An 18,372-nucleotide genomic window follows, 5' to 3' on the forward strand; every position below is an offset into this window, starting at 1 on the left:
GAAAAATATGATTCAGAATTTTCCACTTTGCTTTAGAATAGTTACCAGGAAATGTTCCATTGCATGAGAGATTGTCATGAAATTTGGAATTCGGTTTCAGGACTTTTGCTTTCATTGTTGAAACATTGGCATGGAGTGTAAACTTTAGCAGTTGAACACGAAGCTAGAACTTATACAGAGTACAAAGTGTATGCAGGAATTTCATCTGGTTGAAAATGGCAGATCTCCTCAAAGACGGTGCTTTCTGTTCTTACTGAATCATTTATTGGAGTAATGCTTGATATTGCTTATTAATTAGGAGGCTGCACTCTACAAGCTCCGCTTTTTAGCAGCCTCCTCCATTTCCAACCTGGTGGGTGTTTCATAAAGCTGGTCGTAAGTTAAGAGCGACTTTAAGAACGACTGGTGATCCTTTCTTGTGGTAAATGACATACAACCAAAATGTTCATTGGCGATGGTTTACGTGTAAGAAAGGATCACCAGTCGTTCTTAAAGTCGCTCTTAACTTAAGAACAGCTTTATGAAACACCCACCGGATTTGTAATAATCTTGAATATAATTTTCTGTACAGGAATATTTGAAATATGTTTTGTTATATGTCAACATGTACAGAAGAAACTGTAATTGTTGGAAATGGAAATAAACGAATGAAATGAAAAAAAAAAGAAATTTAATTTAAAATGATGTATTACCATTTGCATTGACAGCGAATGAGCAAGTCATGCCCATCTAAATTCCTTTTCACAATTCATTATTATCTGTCAAAACGAGCATTGCATTAGATGTCGCAATTCTGCCATTTTGTAAATCAGAGAATGATTAGTGAAGCGGATTGAGTTGGATTAGGATGGAATATTTCGTTTATGGTCTAATCTCCCCTTTCCAGCCATTCCAGGTCCAGTCTTCAAAAAAATGATAATCACTACAAGGAATAGCCTGCAATAGGTGTCTTGGGTGAAAATTCAAGAAATGATGCTGCCAAGATATCAAGCCAATTGATCAATAATCCAGGCAGGGGTGGCGCAACATGGGGGCAGAGAGCAACATCCCCCCCCCCCCTTCCATCAAATTACTCTGATTTTGGAAGAATGGTGAAGGGATAGGGGAGGTTAGACAATTGCATTACATGTAGACTGTAATGATAATAAAACAAGAACAATTAAATTGTATTGACAATGTAAATTTCTTGTAAATAACTTTTTGATACTGTACATATATGTAAAATGATAAAGAGGCGTCGATATTTGCTGATTTGCCTTTTGTAAATATGCATCATGCGTACAATTTGTAGTCAAATACCACAGCGGTTCAAAGTGACTCGTATACTCTTTTGTACATTGATGTACGATCTTTGTTAAAGTTGTGGTATGTACACATTTGATTCTCCAGCCAAAACAAGTTCTGTGATAGATCTACTGGCATGTGATATAATTTAGATAGCATTTTTTTCTGAAATGTTTATTGTTTTGGTTCATTTGCCGTTATATGTATGTGATCCAAACAATTTTCAGATGATAATTAAGAAATGTAGAAAGAATATTGATATTGTAGCATTTCAATGAACTCAGACCCTGAAAATGCATATAAGTTTGTCAACAATCGCTTTATTTTTTTGATTTTTATGGGATTGAATTTGGACTAGGGAAATGAATTTAAGCTTTGTCGCAAGTACTATATTTATTTCATTTCTGTGGGTCTAAACTTTTTTGTTAGGGATGCATTGATAAGCAATGGATAAGCCTACCCTTGTTAAACTTTTCTCACGTTGTAAATAATCATTGATTTTTAAAGGATGCTTTTTAAAGGGAAGAAAGGTATATTTAAATTTCAGACAGTTTTAGATTTGCTGGATTATATTTATATCGCCTTGCTCTATTTAAATAATTGTGATTTATAAATTATGATATAAATAATGTGCCATTATGATTTTAACTTGGCAACGGAGCTCAGATGGTAATCAAGTTTTCTTTGGTAGCATAATAATTGACTAACTCTCCACATAATTGTACAGTTTTTGTGAATATTCATGAAACAGGCCTCTCATTACTTGTATAAATGAAAATGTAATTGAATATAAGTTGAAAGTGCCTGAGCCCATTGTTGTATATTACATTGTTTTGTATGTCCAGGGGCCTGTTGGAGAAAGAGTTGCAATCGATCCCAATTCTAAAAAATCATTCGCATCTTGATTTTCAACCAATCAACAGCGTTAATTTTGGACTTGAGTTTAAGCGCAACTTTTTCTGCAACGGACCCCAGGGGCCTGTTGCATAAAACTTTTTACCTGAGAAATCTCAGGTACTTTTTACCTGAGTTTTTGCCCTGTGTTAAAGTCATTGGCAGTAATCAGACTAACCTTACTTTTCAGTTTTTACCAGAGTTTTCTCAGGTAAAAAGCTTTATGCAACAGACTGCAGTATGCGTTTCATAAAGCTGTTTGTATAACTTTGTAATGTATGAGAGACTTTACGATCCAATGGTGAATGTCATTCTATTTGTAGGAACTAAATCGGCACCTAATCTGGTGTGTATTATCATGGACCTACTAACACATAGGTCCATGGTATTATTAACCACAAGAAAGGATTACCAGTCGTTCGTAAAGTTGCTCGTAGGCTACAAATGGCTTTATGTAACATCCACCAAGATACTTCCAGGTTGAAATTACTGGTTACCTTACATCACTCGAATCTTTCATAAGAAAAAAAAATCTGTTCAATTGAAGATAAATTTTAACATATCTTTTGCAAAATCTGATCGTCAAACTTTCCTCAACTTGGGCGAAAATTTTGACTTATGGAAGGTTGACTTTTTTACCTGAAAAATTATGAACTTGCAACGGTAGGCAGAGTTTATTGTGTTTTTTTTATCAATGAATAATGAAAGGTAGGGCCCACAAGTAAGAAAAAAATAGGGTACATGTCACTTCAAAGATTTATAGTATTTGTGAATTAAACTGGAAGGGGCTATGTTCATAAAGGCCACCGCACACTTTATAATTGGTCTATGACGGTCATGACCCGATTTTTGGAATTAAAGAGTAGAATGTGGCTTGAGACGACGAATATCTTACTGTAATGTTCTAAATCATAGTACAAATACATGTTCAGTCTGTCACTGTGCTATCAATCATTCTTATTAGAATAAAAGCAAATTTAATATCTGGTTGTAATGATGTCATAGCAATCGTACAAGTGGCTATGATTTGAAACTAATTTGGCCTTCCTCCAAAATAAAGGCTTGCAATAATCCACAATTTTCATTTCTTTTGGTATTCTTTCAGTTAATTCAATTCACATTTCAGAAAATAAGCAAAATGCGATATGTTCCAAAATAGGATCGTGGACCAGTCGTAAGGTGTGCGGTGGCCTTTGGAGAGGGGTCAAAACCCAACATTTGGGGGTAGGGGCTATGTGCTGAAATTTCCTCTGGGGTACAAGTGCACTCACCAAGTTTATTATTTGATGAGTAGTATATGATTAATTTCAAAGAGTGTAGTTTGCAAGCTTTGTGAGACCACGTTTTTTCTTTGTCTTTTATTTAATGAGAATAGATATATCTGTAAATAGTGATTCTTGCATTGAAATGCCTTTTATTAGTGTGTAGCAAAGACTTAACTTTTTAACTTTGTGTGAGAAGGCTTCTTTGACATTTGCTCTCGCGACAGGCACTCCCATGGAAAATCTGTGCGTTAAGCCGAACATAAAACTTATACTTCCAAAACTAAATAAACCCTAATTCCTTATCTTTACATTGTTTTTAACCTATGTGATATTACGTCTTGAGCATATGTTGTGTCACCGCCGATCTAGTTCACCCTGACGAAAAGTTTGTTGTAAAAATAACAGAAAAAAAAGTATTTAAAAATATTGATGAAGGTTTGAGCAAAATACATCAGTTATTAGAAAATCCCTCTTCTCTTACCCTTAAAATTCCCCCTCATGGTCACTGATCACTCCACGTGCATAACTACATGACGTAATACTATTCAAGTGGGAGGGGGTGGCACAATTGTTCACTCCCCCCCCCTTGCTGCTTAAATTTATGCCCGTGGATCACACAAAATCTGGATTTTATTAACCCAATATTGGTAACTGGTGGGTTTTTCTTATAGCTGTTCATATGTTAAGAGCGACTTAATGAACGACTGGTGATCCTTGTGGCAAATGGTAAAATGTTCATTGATGATGATTTATCGCGTAAGAAAGGTTCATCGGTTGTTCAAAAAGTTGCTCTTAACATCTTTATGAAACTGCCCCCTGGTGTGTTTTAACAGAGCTGCTGTTAGTTCAATTGGGCATTTTATCAGAAATAGTTAAAAATGAGATGGAGGAGTAATGGAGTAGTAATGCCATGGTCACATTTGTTCTACGGCGAGTCGAAAACAGCCGTTTTAACATTTTTTGTCCAACTACATATCGGTGGTTTGAATCAAAATTGATAAAACGGCTGTTTTCGACTCGCCGTACGGCCGCCGTAGAACAAATGTGACCATGGTATTAGCTGTAAGCTGTATAGAGAGAAAGAGAGGGGATAATGAAATTGACAGTCAGTGAAGAAAAGGAAAAAAAATGAAGAAAGAAAGAGGAAAAGACATAGAAAGTGGATGGAAACGAGAGGTAAATAGGGGGAGATTTAGAAATCAGTTACAAGAGAGATGAAATTAGATTGAGGGAAGCAGTCGTGTGGACTTGGAAAAAAGATAAATAAAAAAAAAGCACCTTAAATAAAAAATAAAAATATAAAAAACATTTTTATTCAAATAAGGATATTAAATGATTAGTTTAGGCTTCCCCTTTCTTCTCCCTTTCCATCTTCTTATTATTTCTTCTCCCTCTTCTTCCACCTCTTCTTTAAGGCTTCCTTACTTCTTCTTCACCTTCTCCTTCTTAGCTAGATTGATAGATAGATAGAAAAATAGATAGATAGTGTAGGATGGTTATTGAAATTTTCCTGTTTTGTTCATTTTCTTTAATTTGTTTTCTTTTGCTGTTTACATTTCTGTTCCGTCTAGACTTGAGTTCATTTGCATTTCTTTTTAGTACTGCCCTTGCAGCCGGTACGAACTTCGTTTATTTTATATTCAGTTTTAATTCATTCATCCTTTTCCACATTGAATTCTTTTCCGCTAATTCTCTACATCTTCATTCCTTCTCTATATTCAGGTGTTCAACTCATTCCATGGTACCACCATCCCTCACTTGACTCCTTAGTTTCTAATGCCATTATTACATAATCACCCAGACATCTGTGACCTTCATCTTATTCCTAGGGGGGGGGGGCGCGAAGCGCGAAGCTTTCGATGTTTCATAAATTAAAATGAAAAGGAGCCGTCTCTCTTGTCTCTAGTATATCAGTTGACTATATTGTGATTTTGAACCTTGTTTTAAAATTGATTGTGAACGCACAAAAAAGGAATACAATGGAGGAAATTAAAATAATAATAACTCCGCGCGAAGCGTGGAAGCTAGAGCGTTTTGTCATTTTTTGCCATGAAAAGGATCCCGAGAAAAGGGTGTTCTCAAAGACATATTGAATACTTCCCTGGGAAAGATCAGATTTTATTACAAACAATTTAGCGACAGTGCTTTTTTTTAACTCGCAAAACAGAGGAGAAGTGTATATGCCGGGCGGCATATTCCTCCCCGCGCAGAGCGATTCTGAAATTTCAAAGGGCGGACGTTTCATCAAATACAGATATCTCCAATACCCCCATCGGCTCTAATTCAATTGATTTTCTAGGATTATTGAACTTCATTACAAGGAAAATGGTGCGCAAAAAAGTTGAAATTTCTGTGATTTATTGAAATTAGATAAAAAAAAAGGATGCCTTATTTCTTTGACTTATCCTAAAGCGCTTCATTTTGAATTATAAAGAAACTTACGTGTCATTCAAACTGAGGGCGCAAAACAGGACAGGAGATGAACGTGCAGGGAAATGACATGAAGTTTAATAGAATTTGATAAAAAGGTATTGTACTTTTTTAAATTTAATACAAGAATTTTATACCTTCCCCTTTTTTAAATTAGGAACCTGTTTGGCCTCAAAATTATGGTTGTTTAGTAATGAGCTGAAAAGCGGAGATATTGACTTTATGGAGGTGACGGCAGAAATTGATAAAAAGACTACCCGCTAAGAGCCGACCCGACCAGAACTTAGTTGCGCGATCAATTAAAAAAAAAAGATTACTTCATATACTTCGGCCTAACCTAAGAGTCTAATTCCATGCCGCAATGCATACAATTGAACTTTATAACTGGCAAGAAACACATATAGCTGAGATGGAAAAACAGGGTCTAGAGAAAGGGTGGGGAAAACAATGGAGATCTTCAATATTGTCATTTAAGAAAAAAATAAAGAATGAAAAGAAGAAGAAAAAAAGCTACCTTTCCTCCCTTTTCCTTTTCTTCTCTCTTTTTTCCCTTCTTTTGTTTTTCTTTTTGGGGACTTTTTTTTTTTTGGGGGGGGGCGACCGCCCCCACCGCCCCCTGGCTACGCGCCTGCATGATCATTTTTTAAATGAAAAATATAAGTATGTACATGTAATTGGTTTTAAAAAAGAAGGCGTACCGTAAGGGCACTAGTATTCAACCCGTTTGGAGAGTTTCCTCAAATATATAGAAACATAGAATTTACCTGAATTTCAGACCCGTCTTATTTCTAAGAGCAAATGCTGGTTATTCTTTTTCAGTTATTTTTTCTTCAACCAGTCGACTGTGTGCGCGGGCGATCGAATTATACGGCGACGTTTTTTTGCACTAGTATCCCGGGGGGGGGGGGGCACTCAGTATATAATGCATAGTGGGTATATGTGCCGCGGAGGGGACCCCCATTTTTACACTCAAATTTCCGTTCCAAGGCATAGCATTTTTGTCTTATTGAGAAAAAGAACAAAGAAAGCCGCTCCAAGGCATACCATTTTCTTCTTATCGAGAAAAAAATAAGACAGAAATCCGCTCCAAAGCTTCGCATATTTTTCGTTACGCCGTTCCGGTCGCATTGATCTGCTGCGATTTTGGTGAAAAGCGGCCGCCGAGCGCTGTCCGACCATCGTCTCTGTGCGAGCGCACCCGGCGGAGGCCGCGCTAGCTGCATCATGCACGCTTGCCCATTCCATAGGGGTGCACTATGCACGTACTCATTTGCTGGCGATCCGTTCCAAGGACCCCCGTTTTCACAAAATTGTAGTTCCGAAGCCCGTTCCGAGGACCCTCCTTTTTACAATAAGCGCCGCTCCGGGGCCCCCGTTTTTTGTCTCGCCCGCGGCACACCCCTACCACTTTTTTGGTCGAGTGCCCCCCCGGGACTAGTATTCAACCCGTCTGCACTAGTATTCAACCTAGCGATTGAAAGATGGTCCTGTCTCTCAATCTGCCCTTGTCCCATCCGACTATGGACTAGACCATTTGAGATGAGACCAAACAGGGAATTAATCAAAGCCAGACGTTACATAGATCTAGATCTAATTTACCAATATAAACCCTTTTGAGATTTGCTATCTATCCTCACTAGGTTGAATACTAGTGCAATTCAGTGCAAAAGGCCATCGGCGCATAATTCGATCCTACGCGCGCATACAGTTGACAGATTGATAAAGAAAATACCGACAACAGATTACCCTGGAAATAACAAAGGTATGAAATTAAGATAGTTTCCATATTTCTAAATATTTTTGGAAATATGTCAAAATCTTTGAATTATGCCGGGTTGAATACTAGTGCCTTTACGGTACTATACCCTAAAAGCTGAGGCATGTGGCGGGATACGCCTAAAGACAAAAATACAATACAATAAACGATACAAAGGAAAGGGTGCGCAGAGAAAAGCCGGTATGATGACAGTTAGAACTATGATCGATGTGGATATCAGAAATATAAATAGGAGAGAGGGCCTATAACAACAACATCAACAATAAAAAAAGAAGAAATGAAAAAATATAGTGAGTGATTGTATTACCGACCGGCCTTGTATTACCGAACGCGCGCATCATATGCGTCAGAAAATAATCAAATACGCTCAAACCTTTGCAACTTCCTTCCAGAGGGAACTTAAATAGAAAAATGATGAAAAATTATCAAAAACACAATTTCGAAGTCTTTATATCCTCAAAACAATAAAATATGGTCAAAATAGCTCATCAGTGACTTTGTTGTTTTCCCAACTTTTCCCATAGAAAACACACGTTCGGTAATACGATACCTTTTTATGTGACCAAAATATTTCACTTGCGAAGAGGGGTCCGATTGGAAGCTGATGTCGTAAAAATGAAAAACAATTTCGGCAAAATTTCTGCATGTTTATATTTTGTAGGTATTTGTGTATTTATGGTGAAAGTTTGGTGAATTTTATTGGAATAATGTGTTTAATATGATCAAATTCATGAAAAGTGTTCGGTAATACGATCCACTACCATACAACGCAACTCCCTTTGACCCACTTGTTTTTTAATTTTACCCATTTTCCCCGTGGGGATCGGGAATTTGGATACACAAAAAAGGCGTATACAGTATACGGGAGGAATACAAAACTGCATGAAGAGGACAAGGAGAATGGGGAAGCAGATTCCACTTTTGTGGTGTGCTTTTTTAAAATGTAAATTTACGAAACGAATGATTTGAAGAAATATCAAGCTTTAAACCTTTTCAAGTAGGGGCCTATTTCGTTGGGTGGGGGGGGGGGGGGGGATTCCCCAGGTGCGCGTGTGCATGTTGTGTAACAAGGGTAAATGTTATGTGCACGTTTTTCCTCCAATGCCTGGGTTTAGTACAGTCCCGCAAACTGAATTCCCTGTCTTTTTGTGAAAACGCGCGCCACGAATTGGAATTGTAGCGCGCTGTTGTTCTGACTCCAGCGACGTAACACTTTTGGGTCTTGTTTGTAGAGTAAAACTACATTATTTATATTTCAATTGAACTGAAACATTCAGAAAAATGGCGTACAACTATGTTGTTACTGCGCACAAACCAACAGCTGTTAATGGATGTGTTACAGGTGAGAAAGAAGTGGTTTTATTACGCTGGGGAGCACCCTAACTATTGCGGAGTAACCTTGGCCTTGCTCAACCAATGTGCATGCTAGACAGGACTAATTTCTTGTGCAAATCGAACCATTGTATCATAGAATCGTGATAGCCCCCATAGGATATATGTGTGTAAGAATTGCATGCACAGGTAATAGTAATGGTAATTGTAATTGTCCTCTTCTCCCAAGGCCCACTTCGGCTCTCATAATTTGCAATGTTTGCCTTGACTTGTTTAGTAATAGGCTGAGTAGTCAGGAGGCTTCTAGAGAGTAAAAATCATTTACTAATATATGCTTACTCTCCATTCCCGTGGACTGGGGGATTCCAATGAAATGTCAATGATCTGCGACTGCCAGTGTGTGTACCGCCAAAATTACGCCTGAAACTTTTCAAGTCCAACTTTCGCTCCCGAGAATTTTTACTTCCCTTCTAATAAAAGATCTAACATTAGTAAGTTAGATCTTGCCCTTAATCAGTAGAGGCGCACGGCCAATATGGGAGACTCTCTCCAATAAGGGAGACAATCTCCCATATTGGAGACTTGCTTTGCAAAAGAACAAAAGAAACAACACCAACAAAAGCATGATTTTTTCCACCCAAACTTTTGTCCCACTGAGGTCAGAAGCCCATTTGTTTTGTGTGTGGATGACAACAAAAATCCTTATAAAAACAAAAGTAGACGGTGAATTTTTAAAGTAGACGGTGAAAAGGGGTAATATTTCATGAGGAATCTGCTTATCACATTTTTATTTGCCGCCAAGGTAATCCTTTTTAAGCAAATGTAAACAAAGAAAATTGGTCTCCCAAACTGGAGACTGTCTCTGAAATTGGATACCCAAATTCTTTATAAAAGTCTCTGATATTGGAGATGAGCTCTCTCATGGGAGACAGTCTCCATTATTGGCCGTGCGCCTCTACTGTTAATTAAGAAATGGAATACAACTTCATTTCCGATATTTCTGCGGCTACCTAGCCTGGAGGCGTCTGGGGAGTAAAAATGAATGTAAAATTGTAAAATATTTGTTTCAGTCAAAAAATATCATTTAGCACGTGTTATGATATTTTTTGAACGAAAAAAGTATTTTACAATTCATATTTATCGGCCGATTCAAGTATTTTTTTTTAATTCTAAGTTGGCACCAGTGGCACTAGTGGTACCAGTACTATAAATATAACTCAGCTTTATATTCTTTTCTAAACACAATTCACAGCAATCAAGCAAAACTTTGGTATTCATGAACTTGGATAAAAGGGATGACGACAGTTAATACAACTTCTGTTTACGTGCGGGAATTATTGTCGATCATGATCGACCTGAGTGGAAGCAGTTCTCTTGACACCACATTTCACGCATGAGCACTTATGATTTAAATAGGTGCACGATCTTGGATTACGAGCCAAGGTCGCTCATCCTTCAAAAAACCTGGGTGGATAGAACCAGGAGATGGGAGACAATCCTCCAGACTGTTGGGTACCGGGGGATATCCAGACCTTCATTTTTGAGGAGCGCGATCGTGCTGGCGCTCCTAAAAAAAATTAGGCGAGCAAAAAATCACGCTCCTAAAAATAAAATTAATTAATTAAAAAAAATTGCTAAAATTTCACATTTTACACCTTTAAATCCATGAAATGGCCATCTACTTTTTCCATAATTCCTTGAAATTGTTTTGATTTAGTTGAAAACTATCAGAAAAATGAAGAATATTCACCTCTTTCCCAACTCTGATTTGAATTTGAACTTGGTAAATATTGTAGTCCCATATGTAAATTTTTATGTCAACACCATTGAAGTCTACATGTGGGACTACAATATTTACCGAGAATAAGTTCAAATCAGAGTCGGGAAAGAGGTGAATGTTCTTCATTTTTCTGATGGTTTTCAACTTAATCAATATAATTTCATGGAATTATGGAAAATAGATGGCCATTTCATGGATTTAAAGATGTAAAATGTGAAATTGTAGCTTATGTAGCAATTTTTTTTTTTTTAGCAGAAGCGCGATATTTTGTAAACATATTGACCCAGGCCTAGTTTCACCACAGATTAATTAATAGCTACACAGCTATTGCATATGCAATGTTACGAAAAATCTACAATTTATCATACATGTATTGTATTGAATTGATTTGAGCTCCTCAAGGAGAGCAATTCTGAGGAGCTCAATCAAGCTCCTCAAAAAATTAAGGAGAGCGATTTATTCTCCATGAAATTATAAACGGGAAGGACTTGATATCCTGGGTGATGGGGGACAGTCTGAACAGGGGGATTATTAGCATTATTTTACTGTTGAATGAAATTTTATTGATAATTTTGTGGGTTTTTTGGACATCGTGATTGCCATTTGAAATGCCACTTTCCGTTTCAAAAGGCCATTTCCGTGAATTCTGTCTGTTTTCCGTGATCACGGAAAATCACTGTCCCTAGACAAGGTCTGGAAAACCATTGTCTAATGTGGATGGCAGATGGTAGTTAATTAAGCTGCCATAAGTTGAAATATGTTGAAATATTCAGCATACTATTGACCAAAAAGTGATTATTAAAATTCTTTTTTCTTCGGAAAGGCCAGGCCTAATTTGTGTTTAGGAACCGCAAGAAATATCCCCCAATGGTCATGATGATTATGCTGCCATCATGGAAAGCAGTTGTGCAGTGGCTATGGGCTGATCACTCAGCCGAACAATTGGAACCCCGCATAGTTTCAAATTGTCTTTGAAAAATGTGGAATTTCTTTCTTAACCTATTGGCGAGAAAGGCTCACAACTTGGTGCGCGCTATTCTCATTGACATGCATACCTTCTTTGGCCTAAATGTTGTGATGATGATGGAGATGACAATTCATTGTTATTCATTTCCTGTAGGTAATTTCACATCCGCTGATGACCTCAACTTGATCATTGCCAAGAACACTCGGCTGGAGATCTACGTTGTAACACCAGAGGGATTGAGGCCAATCAAAGAAATAGGAATGTATGGACGCATCGAGGTCCTCAAACTTTACAAGCCTCCAGTAAGTACTCTCGTATAATATCCCTAAATTGGTTACATCCCTTAAAGCAATTTCTTAAAAATGCATCATGTAACCATACTCATCCTACATGTACATGTAGCTAGTATGATATGAATGAAGTTGTAAGCACAATGCCCCTTGAAGAAAATTTGCAATGCTATGAAATCAATAATTGAATAGTGCAGCACTGTTCTGTCTTGGACAGCACAGATCTGGGGTCGTTTCATAAAGATTTAAACCCATTGTAACCTTGTCACTGTGGCAACTACCATGGTAAGTGCTCAGCAGCAAATTGCAATAAAAAAAATCCATCGAACTTAAGTTTGTAAATAGTTTAAAGTCTTTATTGAATGGACTTCGGATATCTTGATGTTACCCCCCCCAAAAAAAAAAAAATTATTTTGAAAGTAAATATTTGTTAACAGGTGTATGAATCAAGACTATAGTAGGGAGGTAAATTGTACATTTGGATTTGCGTTTGTTTATTAACATCTATTCAGTTTGGTATGTTCTTCAGTTTTAATAGGAAGTTTTGCTCAATTCATCACACTAGTCACTGTCCTCTAGTCATCTTCATTCCTTTCCTATTCAGATGTGTCATTCCTTCCATCCTCACATTTTGTTCTTTTGTTGAACATATTTCATTACATAATCACCCTGGCTTATCCATCCTCATCCTAGTTCTTTCTCATTGATCATTTTTATGAATTGGGGTACTACATTTTAGTTGGGTTGTTCTATTTTATGTAAGTTCATTTGTTATCTTTAGGTGAATACATATTGTTATGTTTCCTTTATTTTGATGTGGGCCAGGAAGGCCCAGAGTATCAGAGAGAGTTAATAATATTTCTGATAAAGACAGATAACAGATTCAGATTTCCACAGACACAGGTATAGACACTCTGGCCAGTATTCTGAAGTCAGGTTTAATTTTAACTCTGGTTTTAAGTTGTGGTTTAACTATGGAAAGCCAGTTATTACATAAATCTATGACAGTAGAGGTCCAATGTATCAGCTCATTTGACTCCCAAAACATTTTTAACTGCCTGGGAAGGATAAGTATGATAGTTTTCTTCACCATTATTAGTAAAGAGCACAGCAAACATGAGAAGCATTCACTGTACATGTATTACACAAAATTGTGAACCGTTTGGCTCCCCATAATTTTAGCACAGAGTCTATATTTAAACCCGACCACAGAATATGGGCCTCTAAGTTTATTTATTTCGTCCTCTGCTCTGTTACCGTATGTTTACATGTTCCTGTTCCTGATTATTTAAACTTGTATTATTTCCCATTTGCAATGATACATTACCAGTCTACACTACATTATCAATGAAGCATGCCGGCCTGTCATAAGAAATTTAGTATTAAGCTCCTAGAAGGAAAACTTGCATTTATTTTCAGATAGTAAGAAATCTGTTTGCGCAATATTTGTGACAGTGACAGCCAAATACACTAGTCTGAAGTTGATATCAGTTGATATAAATTTAAAAAGTCTTAAAGATTTACATATTTGTGACAGAAAAAAAGTGGCAGTCCTTCTGAGCAGTCATATGGTGATATATACTTCTGGCCATTCTCTTATTCTTCCATGTTGAAGATAATTCAAAGATCATCCTTATTTGATACTATGATGTTTCTTTTTGTTTTATCACCAATGAACAAGTTTGATTCAGTCATGCGTTTTTAATAAAAGCTTGTCATAATTTCTTATTTGCTATAGGGACAACCTGAGAACATTCCCAATGAACAAGTTTTATTCAGCCATTCTTCTTCAAACTTGTGTTATATTTTTTTTATGCAGGGACAGCCTAAGGCCTTGTTATTTGTGTTGACAGCCAAGTACAATGCCTGTATCTTAGAGTGTGTGACAGAGAACGGAACGGAAGAAATCATCACAAAAGCACAAGGAAATGTCCAGGTTTGTTTCAATTTTCATCTCCTCCATTTCCCCTACAATTTTGCGAAAATGTTACAATTGTAAAAAAAAGAACCCAAGTATTGGTGATAAACAGACAAAAGAAATGTACATTTTTTTTTTTTCGGGGGCTACTGTTAACAAATTACTGCGTAATTCTGAAACATGAGATGAGCTTTAACATTGTAATGAATGCTGATTTTCCAGAGATTTTTTAGCGTTTTGGTGGCGAAATTGCCCCGAGGCCCCTTGTAATTTTTCCCTGGTATTGAGTGACTCATCTTCTATGCAGCACAAATCCCCCCTGTTAATCTTGAAATCCGTTCTTAGTCACCCTAGCCTTTCGACAAGGCATCTTGATTTGGATTCTTTGTTGAATAGTGGCTGATCAGTCAAAGAAAAGAGCTGGTGAAACCTAGATGAATGCGAGATCAAGCGGCTTCAGTCGCGAGGACTTTCGGAACCTGGATTTTAATGCTTGCTATGAATTATTCTTGAGCATGTGAATGGGCCAATCCACACGTTCGATGCCTGACGTACGTTTGCATCTGTGGTACAGGGTCATACGGGGTTGTGTATAGGGATGTGTAGGTTCAATGTTCATCTATGGAGTACGACCAGGTGAATGACAAAGATGAATTGTCTTGATTAATGATGGCAAATGTCCTGGTTCTTGACTGCATTTCAGCAGCAGTAAATTGAATATTACAGGTATGTAAGGAATGATACTCCCGATAGTCACTACTAGTGACCAATCCCAATTTGATTTACTTTGATTTGAAACAGATTTGTTTGCTTATCTTTGCAGGATCGGATTGGTCGGCCTTCAGAAACTGGACCGATAGGAATCATTGATCCAGAATGCCGTATGATTGGATTAAGACTCTACGACGGTCTCTTCAAGATCATCCCACTTGACAGGGATAACAAGGAACTCAAGGCTTTCAACATCAGGTTTGTGATAATTGTGCAGCTGCTGGAAATGATAGCGCATACATTCGTAATTCCGACGGTTTGTTAGTCCGAAAACAAAGTGAGGTTCGTTCTTCCGAAGGTTCGTTAATCCAAAAACGAAATAAGGTTCGTTGTTCCAAAGGTTCGTTAATCATTTCGTTTTCAGACTAACGAACCTTTGGAATTACGAACCTCATTTTGTTTTAGGGTTAACGAACCTTATTTCATTTTCGGATTAACGAACCTTCGGAATAACGCCACAAATGTTCAAATTAACGAACCCTTTTACGTTTTCGGATTAAGAAACGTAGAGGTATAGGCAATTTACGTGTTTCGGAATTACGAACCTTCGTAATTAAGAACCGTCGGAATTGCGAAGTGTAACAGATGATAGTTCTAATTGTTAGTTTTAATTCAATGCTTATTCATCTTAAAGGAACAAAGTTAGCACAGTATTTGAAAACGACATACACAATCATCAAGAAAATTGACTGACTTCAAATGATGCTGTTGGGACCGTATATGTTAGCAGGCAGCTATTTTACATGTCTACTGTCCTCTTGTGCAGGATACATGTATGTAGAGGAAAAATACAAAGCAATTGGACATTACTGATATAGACCACAATGTTTACCAAGCTTTTGGCTTCAAGCCTTCTTCATTGGTTCTATAACAGATAAAAAAAATTTAATGAAACATATGAGTAGTACAAAGGAATAACAGATGCATGTATGTACAGTTATAATAGCACAGACTGCACAGTCATATATCTCTCCAAATGTTTAAAGCTAAATTAAAGTAGTCGCAGTAAAACACTGATTTCGTGAGAAAGTCTGTAAATCCAAGGTTAAGTATTACTATATCATCGTCAATCTAGATCTGGTACAGTTACATATACTGAACTTTGTGAAATCATAAAATCTAAGCTGAAAAACAATCACGCTGAAGATCGCCAACACAGATGGGCACACGTGGGACAGTGTATATCATATTGTTGGAATAAAGACCCGACGGAAGTGCCCGTATCCGTGCTTATTTTGCTTATTTCTCAGCAATTATACATTTTCTTCCAGACTCCTTCGGCACATATTTTTTATTCATATAAACAGACACTTGGGTGGTCATTATATTGGATTCTGTAAAAAGTCATTTTGAGATTGTTACCACAACTGGCATTTACCTTTAAGTATGAAATAAAGTGGTTAAAGTCATTTTACCTGGATCTTCCAGACTGGTGTATGTATTCCGTGTTGCAAAAAGTTGATTTAGAGAAATTCAACAGACGACATCCATCAACAGGTTTGTTGACTTCTGTGACCGATGATGGGGGGTTAGCATTCGCTACTACATGTATGTAACCTTTGACATTATGGGAGATATTAATCAGGTTTTATTCATTCATTTTGATCAAAACATGTCAACATAAATATGTACAATATGATACTGAATGACAAAGTTACAGTGATACAGTAATCAAAGACAATACAAGTAAGCAAAGACAAAGTTATACAATACATTTATCAAAGACAAAAGCTTCACAACCAAATAAAAAGTCATTGATTTTAAATGCAACAGAAAGTATTATTTATACAAAGAAAAATATTATCGGCGATGCAAATGTTTATGCAATCATACGCAATGGTCATAAAGCACACTTTTTCTTGAGAAAAAAAGAAGTGTACTACTGCTCTGGTCAAGACATCGAAATCTTGACTTCATTACCCCAATATGGCGTTCAATGATGCAACGCCCTCGTTGCTGCCGGTAATTGAATTGTTCTCTGTGGTTCGAGGGATGGCGAACTGGTGTGATGAGGTACTGGCTGATTGGATAAGCGCTGTTGCCTGGCAACCAATGATCTTGTCTTTTTATATGTGCGAACCCTCTCATCTCAAACATACAACATGAAGCAATGAATTTCTCATCTAAAAAAAAATTGTACAGAAACATGCCAAAATATATATTTCAAAAATTTATGAAGACAAATACTACCATAACAATTCATGTTTCAAACAACATACACAATCATTAAGAAAACTGACCCACTTCTACTGATATTGTTAGGACCGTGAGCACTTTCTTGATGATGCTCCTTTTGTCCACTTGCACTTTCACCGGGCCAATCTTAATTTATTCGGATATGTCCACTTTGGTTTCAACATGTTCTCCAATAAACAGACTGCTATCTGTCCAGCTGCTTCTGTCAGATTGTTACTTCTCTTATCCTTTTTTTACCGCTTCCTCCTCTTATTCTAGTAACCTGAAATAGTAATAATAAAAAAATAACATAGTGTTGAAATCCACACACCATTAATTCAGCCCAGAGAATTTTTTCAATTTAAATATGTTCCAAAGATGATGTCCAAAGGGTTCTTTGTGGTCTTTGTGGTCGGTTCAGCATTCGCTTCCACATACGCAAGTATTCAGGTTTTATTCATTCATTTTGATAAAAACGAATATCAACGTATACAATGTAATTCTAAAAAAACAACATTACATAGATAAAGTAATCAAATACAATACATTTTTCAAAGATAAAAGTTTCACATACTTAAAATAAAAGATCATTGATTGTACATACAATGGAAAGTATTATTTATACAAAGAAAAATATTGGTGATGCAAATGTTTAGACAATCATATGCAATGGTCATAAAGCATACTTTTTCTTGAGAAAAAAAGAAGTGTACTACTGCTCTGGTCAAGGCATCGAAATCTTGACTTCATTACCCGAATATGGCGTTCAATGATGCAACGCCCTCGTTGCCGGTAATTGAATTGTTCTCTGTGGTTCGAGGGATGGTGAACTGGTGTGATGAGGTACTGGCTGAGTGGATAAGCGCTGTTGCCTAGCAACCAATGATCTTCTTGTCTTTTTAAATGTACGAACCCTCTCATCTCAAACATACAACGTGAAGCAATGAATTTCTCATCTAAAAAAAAATCGTACAGAAACATGCCAAAATATATATTTCAAAAATTTATGAAGACAAATACTATCATAACAGTTCATGTTTCAAACAACATACACAATCATTAAGAAAACTGACACACTTCAACTGATATTGTTGGGACCGTGAGCACTTTCTTGATGCTGCTCCTTTTGTCCACTTGCACTTTCACCGGGCCAATCTTAATTTATTCGGATATGTCCACTTTGGTTTCAACATGTTCTCCAATAAACAGACTGCTATCTGTCCAGCTGCTTCTGTCAGATTGTAACTTCTTTTATCCTTTTTTTACCGCTTCCTCCTCTTATTCTAGTAACCTGAAATAGTAATAATAAAAAAATAACATAGTGTTGAAATCCACACCCCATTAATTCAGCCCAGAGAATTTTTTCAAAAAAAAAAGTCATCAAAGATGATGTCCAAAGGGTTCTTTGTGGTCTTTGTGGTCGGTTCAGCATTCGCTTCCACATACGCAAGTATTCAGGTTTTTTTCATTCATTTTGATAAAAACAAAT

At 36.8% G+C, this 18,372-nt stretch overlaps 1 protein-coding gene across 1 annotated transcript in view; it reads left to right on the plus strand.

The window, feature by feature from the left end:
- Positions 1-8,791: 8,791 nt before the first annotated feature.
- Positions 8,792-18,372, plus strand: part of LOC121421599 (DNA damage-binding protein 1-like) — a 38,485-nt gene continuing 28,904 nt past the window's right edge. Inside the window, exons 1-4 of the mRNA XM_041616353.1 lie at positions 8,792-8,992; positions 11,883-12,031; positions 13,839-13,955; positions 14,761-14,906. Of these exons, the coding sequence (XP_041472287.1) occupies positions 8,932-8,992; positions 11,883-12,031; positions 13,839-13,955; positions 14,761-14,906 (473 nt within the window). The 5' untranslated portion in view covers positions 8,792-8,931. The remainder of the gene's footprint in view (positions 8,993-11,882; positions 12,032-13,838; positions 13,956-14,760; positions 14,907-18,372) is intronic.

The sequence above is a fragment of the Lytechinus variegatus genome, chromosome 9, assembly GCF_018143015.1.
Source record: "Lytechinus variegatus isolate NC3 chromosome 9, Lvar_3.0, whole genome shotgun sequence".
Lineage (NCBI taxonomy): Eukaryota > Metazoa > Echinodermata > Echinoidea > Temnopleuroida > Toxopneustidae > Lytechinus > Lytechinus variegatus.